The sequence below is a fragment of the Falco rusticolus genome, chromosome 2 (assembly GCF_015220075.1).
Source record: "Falco rusticolus isolate bFalRus1 chromosome 2, bFalRus1.pri, whole genome shotgun sequence".
NCBI lineage: Eukaryota > Metazoa > Chordata > Aves > Falconiformes > Falconidae > Falco > Falco rusticolus.
Window position 1 is genome coordinate 70,726,625 of NC_051188.1, and position 14,823 is coordinate 70,741,447.

Here is a 14,823-nt window from a genome sequence, read left to right on the forward strand (position 1 = left end):
GGTATTCAGAAAGTCAGAGACTAAAAAGAACATAGTGTCATGTAATCCTTTTCTTTGGTCATAATGAGTTTTCTTTGTTACACTTTTACTAGCACTTTTGTCTGACTCGTGCAAATAAATCAAGAAACAGGTATCACATCAATATCACTGGTTATTTTTCAAATGGTTGAAATTGCTTTTTGTCATTTCGTTGTTTTAATGAATCGCTCTTTTTAAGTAATGAGCACGTTTCTTTTGCAGCCTTCACAGTATGTTTTTTTCTCCGTTTCAGCTGTCATTTAGATGTTGATATGTAAAGCAAAATGGCAAAAATCAACACCCAGCACTCCTACCCTGGTATGCACAGCCTGTCTGTCAGAGCTACTGATGAAGATATTGAAAGGATTGAAAATGGCTGTATCAGGTAATATATTCCTTTCATCACAGTCAAGAGGGCAGATTGCTGCATAATTTGTGGCACTCCTCTAGCTCTGCATTATGGGAGGGTTACACCTTGATATTGTTGACCCAGTGCACTTAACTGACTTAATGTATATGGAAGCACAGAAGAGACAGGAACAGGAAGATTGTCATGGCTTGCAGTTTTGCAACCAGGATCTGTCTTACCTCAGGAATAAAAGCCCTTTTTCACATCAGTGGGAATTACACCAACTCATTAAGGAGAAATTTCTTTCTCAAGTCACCAGGCAAATAGCAGGGCCTGGGCTTCCCACAGTCTGTGGGAGTTGGAGAAAAAGGGAACCTCCCAGTGCCATGCAGTGAAAAGGCTCAGAAGTTTTTTGGTTCTGTTTTGTTGGTTTGTTTGTTGTTGTTGTTTTTTGTGTGGTTTTTTGTTTTGCTTTTTTGTTTTTTAAGTAGCCCCTGCAAATCACCTAGTTCCTGTGATAGGGAGCATTTGCAGTGTGTAAAGAATATCAACATTTTTGTACTGGATTTTCAGAGTCTCTCACTGTATATATGTAGAACTATAATAGTTCTGTTACATTGACCTTTCTCTGTTTAGATAATTTTAAAGCGGCTGTTTAAATGTGCCAGTGAGCTTACATAGTACTAGTCATTTGCCTAGTCTGGGGAAGCCCTGCTGGGCCTGCAGGGAAGTGTCTGATGATCCACAACACCTGTGCAGACTCGGCTTGTGATGGCCAACCCCCTCTGCTATGTCGACCTTGTCAGGCTGCCTCTTGCTGTTCAGGAGTGTATCCTGCCTAGAGCGCTCAGAATCCTGCTGGGATGATAGGACCGCCCGTGTCATGATAATTTTGGATTGGATGCCCCTAGCATCTAGTATGGATGTAATCCCTGTCCTGTTTGAACTGGTCAGTTCTTTTCCTTTCTGCTTTGAAGGTGTACCCACACTAGTGAAAATAGAGCTGCTTTTATTCTGGACAGCATGGCTCGCTTGACTTAGTTATACTACCCCATGGTCTCCTTAGGGAGATTTGCAAGTACCCTTTGCCCCCATTTAGTGTTGTCTCAGAAACAGGGAAAACAGATCAAAATGAGCCTCCTACTTTCTGTTGTGTTTTTTTTTTTAATGTCCTTTTTGTAAAGGATATCAGTGATTTGCAATAAGAAAGGAATTACTGGCATGGATGTGAGAGTGTGGTTATAAGGGTTTAAATGTAGGATTAAATCACTGCAGTCATTTGCAGTTTCAGAGGCCATGACTTGCTTATGACAGAGGGACTGAAATACGAATTTATTGCAATGATGATGGTCTTGAAGAGGCGTTTATTTAAAAGAAAGTTTGCTGTTATCAGCATTAATTACAGGAGTTCATAGATGGGTAAAAAGATACAATCTTACTCTGTAAAAGAGATCTTATATTTAAGGATTTGGGATTGCTGAAGTGATTGCTAGTAAGTATATACAATGCCGTTGTAATACCACTCAAAGAATCTGGATACTTTCTTTTAATTCAGAATTATTTTATAATATGTCTGAACCAAAAGATAGATTCCATCCAGAATTTTAGCCCTTCTTTGTCTTGTAGCAAAATGTACAACTACAGACATTGGAAAGACTCCAGATTTTCTAGAGTAGCAACATTTCTCCTTTGCCTTTATCTTCTTCCAACTCCTGTTGGCTATAGTTCAACAGAGCAACTAAGCACATTACTTAGTTCTCATTAAAGTCAGTGGGTGTTAAATTTATGCTTAATCCTAAGGATGCGCCTAAGTGCTTTTCTGCTGCGGTATGAGGTATTACCAAGAAAAAGCATTCACTGCAACAGTTAACAGGAAGTTGCTTTAAACTGTCATCCTCAATTATGCTGGAGTAGGTGATTCATGTGCCCGTATTCTTACAGTGTAGTATGCTATAAAGTTGGTCCATTGTGTTAAAACAAAAATCAGCAGACCAAAAAATAACAAACAACTCTCAATTTTTAAAATCCAGCCTCTGTATAGAAACAGCTCAAGCAGCACACTAGCCTATAGACACAGCTTGGCTATCTGAAAGTTGGAAGTAGGGCTCAGCTGTGCCTTGTAGACATCTGGATTTCAGTGTCTTTATGTAAATAGGTGTCTTAAGTTCCTGCTGTCATCAGTGGAGATGTTGTCAGTACTGATGGTGGCAATAGGGAACTGTTCAGTTTACCCTGAGGTTGAATATGTTGATTATTAGAGGTATTTAGTTGTCTAAAATGGGTATCTAAAGCTATTTAAAGTGATAGTCCCCCTGTACTGGGCACTGCTGAGGCCACGTCTCAAACACTGGGTTCAGGTTTGGGCCCCTCACTGCAAGGGGGACGTGGAGGTGCTGGAGCGTGTCCAGAGAAGGGCAGCGGAGCTGGTGAAGGGTCTGGAGCACATGTCCTGCAAGGAGCAGCTGAGGGAACTGGGGTTGTTTAGCCTGGAGCAAAGGAGGCTCAGGGGGACCTTATCGCTCCCTACAGCTGCCTGAGAGGAGGCTGTGGGCAGGTGGGGGTCGGTCTCTTCTCCCAGGTAACAAGTGACAGGACAAGAGGAAACAGCCTCAAGTTGTGCCAGGGGAGGTTTAGGTCAGATATTAGGAAAATTTTCTCCACTGAGAGGGTGGTCAAGCGTTGGAACAGGCTGCCCAGGAAGGTGGCTGAGTCACCATCCCTGGAGGTATTTAAAAGACATGTAGATGTGGTGCTTAGGGACATGGTTTAGTGGTGGCCTTGGCAGTGCTGGGTTAATGGTTGGACCTGGTGATCTTAAAGGTCTGTTCCAATGTGAATGATTTTATCTGAGATACCATAGGATATCTGAAGCATTTAGCTGGGGCTAGTGGATATGCGGTGAGACCTATGTGCTCTGGAGATGTCAGATAAAATATTTTGAGATGTTCCAAATGGTACTAGACTCCTGTATTAAGGCAACTGAATCAAACCTTAAGATGGCAATTGACTATAGTGGGAACTTAGAAACCCAGATTTTATTAGGCACCCTAATTTAGGTCACAGCCATCTGGAGCAAAATCCTGCCCTTGAAGTCTGTCTCGCAGTCAGCACTCAGAAGGGCTTCAGCAATTCCTGTGTAACTGATCTGAACATTAAAACAGTTACTACTAAATGAAAATTCTGGATTATTTACATACATTTTAGGTGAAAATGGTCTTCTAGGGTTTTCAGAACCCAGTTAAGTCAAGGCAAAAGACAGATACAGAAAAAGGTACAGAGTAGGTGCTGATGTACGTATCCTTCCCAGAGCCTAATATTCTAGATACCTTGAAAGCATGGGAATTAATTGGCCTTTAGAGAGCTGAAGAGGCATGGAGCAGAAACCTCAGTGTCAGTGAGTTTTCTCTAGGATATGGTGACATTGCTGCCCCTGGGGAAATAAAATATTTTTCAGCATAAGCCAAGGAGGCACAATCATCTGCTGACGTTTCTGCTTTGCAACCTGCTCTCTATTTCTTGCCTATTTATTCTCTTCTCGTGTGGATTTCAGACCGTGTAACACCCTTGGATAGTAATGGCAGTGGCTACTGGTTTGCTGCAGATAGCAAACACACTCATGGCATCCAGATGGGAATGAACCTGTCTTTGTGAAAATCAAGTAAAAACTATGCCGCATGCATTGAAGGTGTTACCTCAAAAGCCCCATCTGTAACCGTCCCTCTGCATCAATATAAAGCTAGCTGAAAAATAAGGCCTCTTGTATTATCTGAACAGGGCTGAGGAAAGTCAGGAATGAGTATATGAATTTTACAATAAGGAATTATATTAATGGAAAGAAGAGTTAATTTTTGACTTGTGTTTGTGTGGATTAAAGTGGAATATGTTTGTGACTGCTGTATAATATTGGACAGGTGCTTTCCTAAGAGTTGCCTGACGGAGTCCTTTGTGTATTGTTTTCTGATCCCATTGCAGATATACATAAACTTATACATAAACTGTATTTGTTAAAGTGAAATACAAGTGCGTTATAATGCTGTTTCCACAAAATTATTTTGATCTTCCTGAGTCATCTACACATGTTACTGATACAACTTTTTTGTAAGGTAAACCTGAATTTATTTAGAAGTTGTTAAATTTAGTTATAACACAAACCTAGTTACAGAAATTCTTAATGCACATATAAAGTAATCAGAAAATTGTTTTTTAAAACCAGTCAAACAACCAAAATAAAAATATATTTAGAATTTCACTAGTTGAATAATCCACCCAATTTGATTCCAGCAGTTTAGGCTGAGAGTTTTGCCTTTTTTTTCTTCTACAGAATACATTTTTTTCAGGGAGGTTGTCTGATCATTTACTAATAAAAGTCTGGCCAGAAAGTAATGTAAAGATTTGAAATTTTTATCAGTTTTATGGGACACTGGATCAGATTGGAAGGTATTCAGATCAGGTCACATTAAGCATGCTATTTTCTTTCACCTATATTAAAACATTTCTTCAACTTGCTTTTGTCTCTGGACACCAAAAGCCATACCCTGGATTGAAAACCTGGGGTTTTAGAGGGTGCCATTAAGTGCTCTGTTGTTACTTTAGCAAGAGGGCAGACAGCTGGTAAAACTCTCAGTGTTACAGACGCAGAAATTACCATGAGCACATGCAGGGACAGCGGAGCACAGCTTTCCACACTGCTGAGGAGTATGGAGGGGATGGTCAGGCATGCAAAGCACTTAACAGATGATACACTTAGAAAGTATGACTGTGCTGATTAAGGGGAGCTAGCAGGACAGTATTGCTTTTGGTGCCTGATCTAGCTTGTTTAGAGCTCACTCAACTCTCTGCACTATTCTACATTGCCCTCCTCGGCATTTACTTAAAACAAAGCTGAGCTCTCATTCCTAGCCTTTTATTTCTTGTCAGCAGATGCCCAAGCATAGCAGTGTCAGTAATGCAGGAGACTGGCACTAAACAAAGTTTACAAAAAAGAAATAAAGATAGTTAATAGTGCTTTTTTGGACAGCAATTTTCATCTCCTGCTTGGCTTTTGTTCTCAATGATAAGCCAGCACAGTTATATCAAGATAGAATGTCACATGGTGTTCATTATATTTCAGTATGCCTATAGAGGTTAATAAAATCAAAATAGTTCTCATTCTGAGACTTCAGAAAAAGTCTGATTGGCCTGATTTCTTGGGCCTGACTTCTGTGTAGGGTTTTCTAAGACTGATAAAGAATGCACTCTGATAATCTTTTTTCTTTTTAAAATTCTCCTTTCTACTTGGAAGGATACCTAGAGTATTTTAATCCATGTTCACTTTGTTATCTGTATTACTCTTTACTACTTTATTTTGTGATGCTTATATTTAATTACTTCTATTTAGAGCAAAGATAACAAGTTGTACAGTCACTAAAAGCAGTTGAGTTACTGCAGCTTAGTGAGATACTCCTCATTGTCCGAGTCATTGATTGAACACGGACTTCTAATCAATCCAAACATGAAATAAAAGATACTGGTTTAAGCCTCTATGAAAGGCTATCTATTTTTGCAAAGTGCTTTTTTTTCCCTGCAGCTGAATTGTGACACTTAAAATTATTTTCTAAGAAGTCCCACTATCTTCTTCTAAAAAGGTATTTTTGGGACTCAAAACAGTAATAATTGGTAAGTAAGAACAGAAGTAGCAATATTAGAATTTATTGCTAAGATCACACAAAATGTATATTTCTCTGTAAAAAGGAATAAAAGGGCTAGGGCTTAAGAACAGCCATAGCACTGCAGTCTAAAAGACTGACTAGTCCAGTATCCTTTCTCCAGCAGGTCTGTATGCAGATGCTTCAGGAAAAAGAAAATAAAAGTGGGCAAACTGCAAGTATCTGCAACAGACTTTCCTCTAAAACTCTCCCAGCATCCAGCTCAGGAGACTTGTATTGCTGAATGTGGGCTCTGTGTGTCTGGTAATCTGTAATGGATTTCTGTTCCATGAGTTTGTTCATTCTCCCCTAGAAGCTGTGTTAACTTTGACATCCACAACAGGAACTGGGTTGTAAAGTTTTTCAATACTAAGCAGTGTCTTCTTGGTGTTTTCTGACTAGAAGAGAAGAGGAAAGCAATTGAGAATTCTGGGACTGTGAGGATCTACCTTTTTTAGCATGATTCTTTGTGTAGAAATAATACAGTTTTAATTCTCTGTCAGTTTCTCAGCTGTGAGTACACACAAAATTGAGCTGCTAATTATCCTTTTGTGGGCATTCAAAATGCCGTTGCCAGTTCCTATGAAGATACCAAGTATCATTATAGTCAGTGTTTTCCTGGCAATACAGATTAACAGGGTCTCTATTTGTTCCTATTTGCAGAGAAAGTTCCTATTTGCATTACAAAGGGGGAAAAAAATGATCCTTAATGGATGAGACAAAGTCTTGTAAAAGTGAATACTGAAGTGTGAAAGACACAGAGAAAACCCTTGGAGTCTTACAAAAAAACCCAGAGTGAGCCCTGGTGAAGTCCAGGTTCCAGAGAAGTCAATTTCAAAATTCTGTTGCTGAAAGATGAGGCTAAAATGTCATCTGTGTTTCTCAAATGCTAATTATTTCAGTGCTGATAAGTAGTCTCACAATTACGGGAACTCACGGGAGTGGGCAGAGACTATGTATGTATATATATAAACGTAGCTTAACGTTATAACAGCTGTCCACCGTTGTGTGCAACTGGGCTGTCACAGTGTTTGCCATGGTGGCAGTAGCCCGAGGTGCCTCATCTCCCCCGGCAGCCCTGGAGACCTGCAGCCTGTGCTGCTGTGCAGGAGGTGAAGCTTCAGGTGGGAATTCTGCAGCACGAGGGCTGCAGTATGTGCAGCTGGTGGCAGCAGCCTGGTAGGAACAGCAGATGCCCTGCTCGGGACTAACTGCTGTAAAATCCTTGTCCTCCCTTTCAGTCCAAGCAAGAGCGAAAGGAAAAAGAGACGTGTATTTGCTTTGAGTCGTGAATAGGACCTGCAGTGGTAGAAATTCCAGATTGTTAAATCCAAACCACGTCTAGGAGAACACTGAAAAAAGCAGTGGGTGCTCACTTTAAAGCCCTCTGGTGGTGAACTCCACGTTGAAGGAAAGCTGCTGATGCCTTACAGGAGGTGTTAGAGCAGAAAACCTGCTTCCCATAATTGTGTACTTGCACAGCACTGTAGTACTGACCAGTAAGGAATCAGCTTCTGAGCTTGCTGGAACAGATCAGAGCCTCTACTGACTTCATTTTGCAGTTGGATGGCTCCAGAAAAACAGGAATATAGGCTTAGGTCTGTGTTTATCAAATGCTTGCCATCTTACTAGGAAGAGGACAATTTGCTGCCCTGTTTCCTGATGTAGTGGCAGAAAGAATCAGATGGGGGGAAGTCTGCTGGAGGCTGCATGGAATTCTTAAAATAAAAATTTGTTTTTGCAGAACCCATTCACTGTGTGAGGATGCGTCTTCAGAACTGCAGAGAGTCATTTCTGTGGAGGAAAGACATGTATCTGAACCCCAGACGAGCTCCTTCACAGGCAGGGGAGCAATGGCAAGGTAGTGGGCTAATACCATTTCCAGTATTAAGTTTAACTTGTTGAAAGAGACTGATCACAATTTGGAGGCAACGTAAGAACAACCATCACTTTTCAAAGAAAATGGATGGAGTACAACTGAAAAAAACCTATAAAAAGTAACAGAAGCTGCTTTTGACTAATTCTAAACTCATCACTTACTCGTTACTTACACTTACTTTTATTTCACAATAAAAACCTTAGAATCCTAGGGATGCTGAATGAGCTTACACAAATTAGTCTGAACACAATAAAGCAGATTATTTTTACGTGATCAGGTTGGAAAATATATTGAACGCTGAGGAAATGCATGAAGTGAGGCCAGACTGTAAAATAAATGGGTAAGTGTTCGGTTCTGGCTGATAGCTGATGCAATGTTTGTTTCCTATCAAATAGGATGTACTGATTGTTCATTTGTTGGTAGATGGCTTTGGTAAGGGAGGAGACAGGGGCCCTTCTGTTGGAAGTGCAAGTGTTTCTCTCAGTTTTTAGAATCCAGTTATGTTTATAATTGATTGGGAGCCTTAGTCGGCAAAATCAAAGTCAACCATTTGCTTAAGTAATTTACTTTACCGGGACTTAAACGTAAACCTGAAGTGGAGCTTCAAAAACTTACTGTGTCTGCTTTAAATATCCCCAGCTGAGAGTATCTGTCTACAGATACCATTGCTACAGACAATACAGATCATGCTCACATGCTCAGTTGAAGCGTGTATATTTCAAAGAGGAAAGAAAAAAAATCATTATAAAACTAGAGTCAGTTAAAGATTCAGCTTTTTGGATGGTGAAGAATAACTTTTATTTCCCTGCTTGGTTTTCAGACAGTGACAACGCTGGTGTAGATTACAAATCTGCCACAAGTTGGTTTTAGGTGGAAAACGATTGTAGGTGTGTGTGTTGTGTGAAAACATAAACCACATGAATATGTAAACTCATATTGCGAACTTCCTTTTTAATCTTTGTTCATGTTGTTCTGTACCTTTTTTTCAGGATAGTTTGAATTACAAGTGTGTGGCTACACTTATGCTCTGAATATACAAGGAAGCCTGTGATGAAAGCATGAATGCATAGCAATTTACATATTATGGTAACGTAACATGCCTCTTGAATGCAGAGTCTCAAAGACCTAAGACGGCAACATTTGATGGACTTGACTGAGTATCTCACTTCAAGATACAAAGGACAAAAAAGTGAAAATTCTATTTCTTTGTACAAATGGAGAGGCTCTCAATGTCATTTAGTAAAATATGTTTGCTCCTTAACTGACAGGTCTCATCAAAATGCTTTATTTTCTAATTTAAGTAAGAACATCCATAGTGGTATTACTCCTTACCACTTATTATGTGAAAACTGAGTTCTGCTCAGGCAAAGAGAAATTCTGTAGCTTAATTTTATGCAGCGTTTTTTTAATAGAGTGAGGAATCTATTAAATAATTTCAGACTTTTATGTGGAGCTTTTCTTTTGCGCTCTTTGTAGGCTTTGAATTCTCTTAGTTGTTGGGGGTTGTAGATGATTTACATGATACTGTCTTGGTGTAGTGCTGAAGAACAAGACATATATTTTTCTAATTTCTGATACGTGATATTATTCCTACCTTTTCTGTCCTTTTTATTTTAGGGTAAGAGAATTTGGGCAAGATCTATGAGGGGATGTAGTTAGGCCCTTGAGAACTGCAATCAAGAGGCAGATGTACTTTACCATAAGGTTTAAGTTGTTCATATCAACCTATTTGTGGATTCTGAGCATATGTAGTACTAGCTGATAGAGAGAAAATGTAAAGAGCTTGTCTTAAGTAGCCTGAGGTCTCTCTAAGAACTTAAGCATTGTTCAGGATTTCATTATGCTGTCTTTGAGGCCAAGTTTGGGAAACCTGAATTAACACCACTTTTCTCTAAACTAGACTGCTGATAGGAAATAATATATTGTGTGGGTAATAAATACAATAACTTTTGTAGATTTCAGTCTCCATTATTCTCAATTTTTCAGAAAGATGTTTCCTTTTGAACTTTGTCAGAAAGCATTGTAAACATTCATAATGTGAATTGTGAGTAGAGAGATACATATTGATACAGTGATAATTTAATTATGCTGTCGTGATTGTTTGCTTAGCTCATTTCAGTGCTCTGCTAGAAATCTAGGATGAGGAAATAATGCTCCCCATGCATTAGACAGGTTTATATGTGATAGTCAATTAATACGTTTGCAGACAGACCCTTTAAAAACACAGGGAACGTGGCTGAAATTTTATCATTCCTTATTCCAAAGCCCATCCTCCCTCACCCAGCTATTCAGTTTTTATTTCCACTGTGTGTACCAGCCCTTGAGCATGTGATCCTGTGAGCATTTTATATCTCCTAATTCTGTCAGACCAGGATTCCCCCGTTATCATGTCAGAAGTTTGTCAGTAGTCAACTGCCCCACCCCAAGCACTTGGTTTGCCCCCACTTGACAAGAATATTCTTCTCTTGCTCCTGAGGTGCTGGTAGAGTAGACTAGGAACTGATGTGTGAGATACTTTCCTGATCCATTGCAAAATGTGGTGTATGAAATTGTGGGAAGTGACTGAGTTCACACAGGTAATGCATCAAATTGAATTTTGTAGGCAGGTGGAGAAAAATCCTCCTGGGCTACTCTTTGCGGGGATGTTTGGAGCCATCTGATGCTCTTGTCTGGTTCAATGTTGTATGTCTGTTCTGTGCAGGCTGTCACGATTTGTCATATCTGTGAGGTCATGGGCCACAAGACATCTGCACCACGAAGACCAAAGACCCGATTCTTTCCTAGAACGTATCCGAGGGCCAGAGCTCATAGAAGTGTCCAGTAGGCAAAGTAACATACGCTCCTTTCTGGGTATGCGTGAGCGCCCTGGGGGAGTAAACAGGTAAGAAGATGTGTTTATACTTTAAACGAAGATGACTGAGGTTATGGCATTTTCTTGGTGATTAGGATGTAAGTTTTATTTTAAGAAGAGGGTAAGGAGCTTAGTGTGGGAGATGAACAGGATATCTAATGCTGCCCGGGAATCTTCATCTAACAGAAGTGTTGCAGCTTTCAGCTGAATTTCTCTTTCCCACTCAAACACACTGTGGCAAAGATCTTGAAGTAGAGGATTCTGATCATGCTGCTTCAGGTAGAATGGTTTCTTAGAAGTGGAATTTTATCATATGCTACCTGTGCAACTTGATGTTGCTAAACTCCTCTCTGCTGAAGATGAATGCAATTTCAATTTCAAGAGTCTAGGTTGTTGCTAGTTGTGGCTTTTCAGGACGTTAATATTATGCACATTATCTGCAAGCATTAGGAAACTCCAAACACAGTTGTGCAAAATGTGTCATGGCTTTGTTACACCTACTTAGGTGTTCAGCTGCTAACATTACAGAAGGCTTCTGATGCAAAAATGAGAAAATCTGGCTGCTGACTTAACTTACTGGCACATAGTCTTTGGTATGGAAGACAAGTTCAGTCTTAAAGTTTTTCCAATAAAACAACAGAAGCTTGCAAGAGAAACCTTTATGTGTTTACAGTCTTTTGACTCGATAAATTATTCCTACTTTATAAATACATGATACAGTGTTTTAAACAACTCCAGCTAAAAGAGAAAAATGAAGTCCCAAGATGTAAGTTGACTTTCTATTTTTCATTATGCTTTGAAGCATAGAACCCCATGTTTTTTTGCATAAAGATTGGTGGGTAAGCAAGTAATGAGTTGATTTGTTTCAAAATATCAGCTAGTAATTCAGATTAAAGCAAGAACCTTTGAAGAGCTGTGCATGATGCAGGTTACCTTGATTTGTTGTGGTCCAGCACAGCCTTGTTACCTTCACTTGATCTACTCCTTAGAAATTAGCTCAAAAGTACATTTTGTTGAATTAACCAGACTGAATTTTCAGAAGTCTGGAACAGTAGCAACGGCAGACTTGAAGTAATTAGAGAGGACAACATTGATCCTGGGCCAACAAACCTCTATATAAGGCTATTAGAAGTGAATTTGGGAGTATCCTTGCCTTCTCAGTTTTACACTGTTGCCACGTGACAGTAACTCCTAGTTGTTCTACCATGAAGGCTTAATTCTGGCAGGTGTGCTTGTTAATGATCCACAAGTCTTGACACTGCATCTGTGAAGACTTGAAAGGATTGAAGAAAGATTAAAAAAAAAAAAAAAAAAAAGTAGCCAGATGAGTACAGAGCTAAAATTAGTCAGATGCATGTTGCCATGCACTAATACACCTGAGAACAAGCTTCAGACATCAGCACGAGGTAAAAAGAAACCGCTCCCCTTGAAGTAGTTATGCAAAGGCGCTTATCACGGCAGTCAAAGTTGACCTTCCTAATCTCATCAGTGCATATGTGAGAAGCTAGTAAGTCAGGCTGTCGTGTTGCTAAACACGTGTATGAAATACCAACAGTCTTTACACTCTTTAATGTGTTTTATTTAACCTGCTGCAGTCACTGGCCCTTGGCCAGGCTTAATGTCAACTATAGCAACAACACCAACGAAGAGTAAGTACTGGTAACTCCCAAACACCTTTCTGCCACTAGTTCCTTCTCTTTTCCTATTTCCAGCCTAGTAACATTTGTAGTATAGACTCCTTATCTCTTCCTGAGCCTTTCCCGAGAATATAGTTTAATTATAAAGAAAGATCTAATTTTCTTAGTATGAAAAGCATCATTCTTGCTCCCTGTGAACTTGTTTTTGTCTGAAGTTACCCTTACCTCTCAAGGAATGAATTTGATTAAGCATTTAGTCCCTACCTCCTCTAGTTCAGCTGGCTGATTTTACTGTATTGCTGATTGATTTATTAATTCTTTGGTTTTTAGGTGATATTCATATACTGGTTTTCTAATAGTGATTTTCTTCTTGTAACACACTAGTCCCTTTTTGCAAATCAAGTGCCCCCCGAATTTCAAGCTGTCAAATGAGAAGTGGGTACTGATCAGGGTACCAAGAAAACACTCACGTGTGCAGTCTAAATGAAAACTAACAGTCTTCTTAAAATGTGTGTTTCAGTTCAGCAGTTATTGTTGGTGTAGATGTAGAGGAAGTGACAGGCAACGTAATAAGACTTGCATTGCAACAGAAGCTCTGACAGAAGCTTTGGAGCCTGTTTTATGTATTTGACAAGATATTTCACATTGTTACACCAAAGAGAAATCTCATGAAAAGGTGAAGAGCTCCTGTAATTTAAAATCACCCAACACCAATGTATGTTGCAAGTCTTAGACCACAGCTGAGGACGCACCTGCTCTGTAGCATCCAGCAGCAGATCTGTTTGCACACATGATGATAGTGATTTTTTTTTTCATTGCTTTCCAGATGAAAACAAAAATTAAAAATAATCAGGACAGTTTCTGATTATGTCAGAAATAGTGCTGGGAAAATCTTGGTTTTTTCTCCAAATAGTTCCATCATGGGCTAGTTCAAACTGTACATTTTAAATGATGCTGCAAAATCTCTGTGCACATACCTGAACAAGAGGTCTTCCTTTTCCTCAAGCAACTTTTTAGTTTGGTTTGCATAACTTTTATTAAAAAGGAAAATCAGCGTGCGGTGAATGGTGACAGAAATGTGCAGAATTTTATTCACATTGGTATAAAAAAAGTGCAAAAATCCTGGAGCTTAGCCTCCTAGTCAGGGCCCAAAGGACCAATTAAGATGGAAGTGCTGCTTTCTTACTCTGTGTCTGACAATGACTCATGTACCTTGGGCAAAACTTTGATCCTTCCAATGTTTCATAATTTTTAAATGAAGACAACACCTGCCTGTCTACTTGCCTGACAGTGTGAAACATACTTGATTTGAAAACTACATGACAGATGAGAAATGCAAATATTTGACTCATTCAAAGATTATGACAGTGTTTTTACAGGGGCTGATGAAGATATGTTTTCTAAGTCTGAAGGTGCATGCTCCTTTTAATGTGCTGGAAACACAGAATGGATGCCACTGTATTGCTATCAAAGACGGCAGACACAAATAACACTTTTATTAGTTACTGGATTCCAGTTTACTCAGTAGCACTGATAAAAAAGATGCAGGTCTTTTTAAAGCTTCAGGATTTTCATTATGTTAAACACCTAAGAGTACCTGCCTTCGGGGAACTGTAGGTGATGCTTTCAAGTTTTTGATTACGGCCGACCTTTTCCTCTGAGTGACTTCCACCACCAGACTACAAGTAGGTGAGAATATGATAAATTGGGAGTTACACAATGGAAAGATGAACAGAGGCCACAGAAACAGAAGAAACTCACTTATGAAAGATACATGTAGTTGACAGATGAGTTTGTAGGAGATCTCGGGCCAGAGAACAAGTATTGGCTTTAGATGCCACTGCTGTGTAGAAATTAGCCTTGGTAAATGGAAAACTGCTTTTTTGAGTTGAGATGCATGTGTAAATAGAAGATTGGTCAACCCAAAGGTTCTTTCCTCCTCCAATTATGCTCCCTTGCAGTGTATAATTTTAAAGGTTTCGGTGGTGTTGGTCAGCTTGAGGTGTGCAAGATCTCAGCATTTTTTAGCAAATGGAGAAGAATGTCTGAGCAAACACAGACACCTGCATCTGAACTAGGCAACCCATTCTTCCTTTGCAGTTGATGGAAAGAAAAAATTGCTTTTAGGGCACAGATCATCTTGTAAATATGGAGTACGAGGTATGGATTATCTCATAGATACAGTAGGTCTCAACTGTGGAGATCTGAAACAGGTTGGCTTAATCATTTTGACTGTAAATCATTTCTAAAATAACTACTCTGTAGTTAAATGCGACACGCCTCTTTTCTCTGCATTTGCTGCTTTTGTTCAGACATTGACTGGGATTCTTCTCCAAGGCAATTGTTGAAGCCAGAGGTAATTAATTAATTATAGCTATGTTGCTTTTGAAGAACTGTGAGAGGAA

General features: G+C 39.4%; 1 protein-coding gene across 3 annotated transcripts in view; it reads left to right on the forward strand.

Moving 5' to 3' along the window:
- The window catches only part of CNGA3 (cyclic nucleotide gated channel subunit alpha 3), a 44,510-nt gene that overhangs the window by 15,287 nt on the left and 14,400 nt on the right, over window positions 1-14,823 (forward strand). For all 3 annotated transcript variants that reach the window (XM_037376093.1, XM_037376092.1, XM_037376091.1), the window contains exons 2-5: window positions 272-403; window positions 7,796-7,912; window positions 10,632-10,811; window positions 12,377-12,430. In XM_037376093.1, coding sequence (XP_037231990.1) covers window positions 303-403; window positions 7,796-7,912; window positions 10,632-10,811; window positions 12,377-12,430 — 452 coding nt within the window. In that variant the 5' untranslated portion in view covers window positions 272-302. The remainder of the gene's footprint in view (window positions 1-271; window positions 404-7,795; window positions 7,913-10,631; window positions 10,812-12,376; window positions 12,431-14,823) is intronic.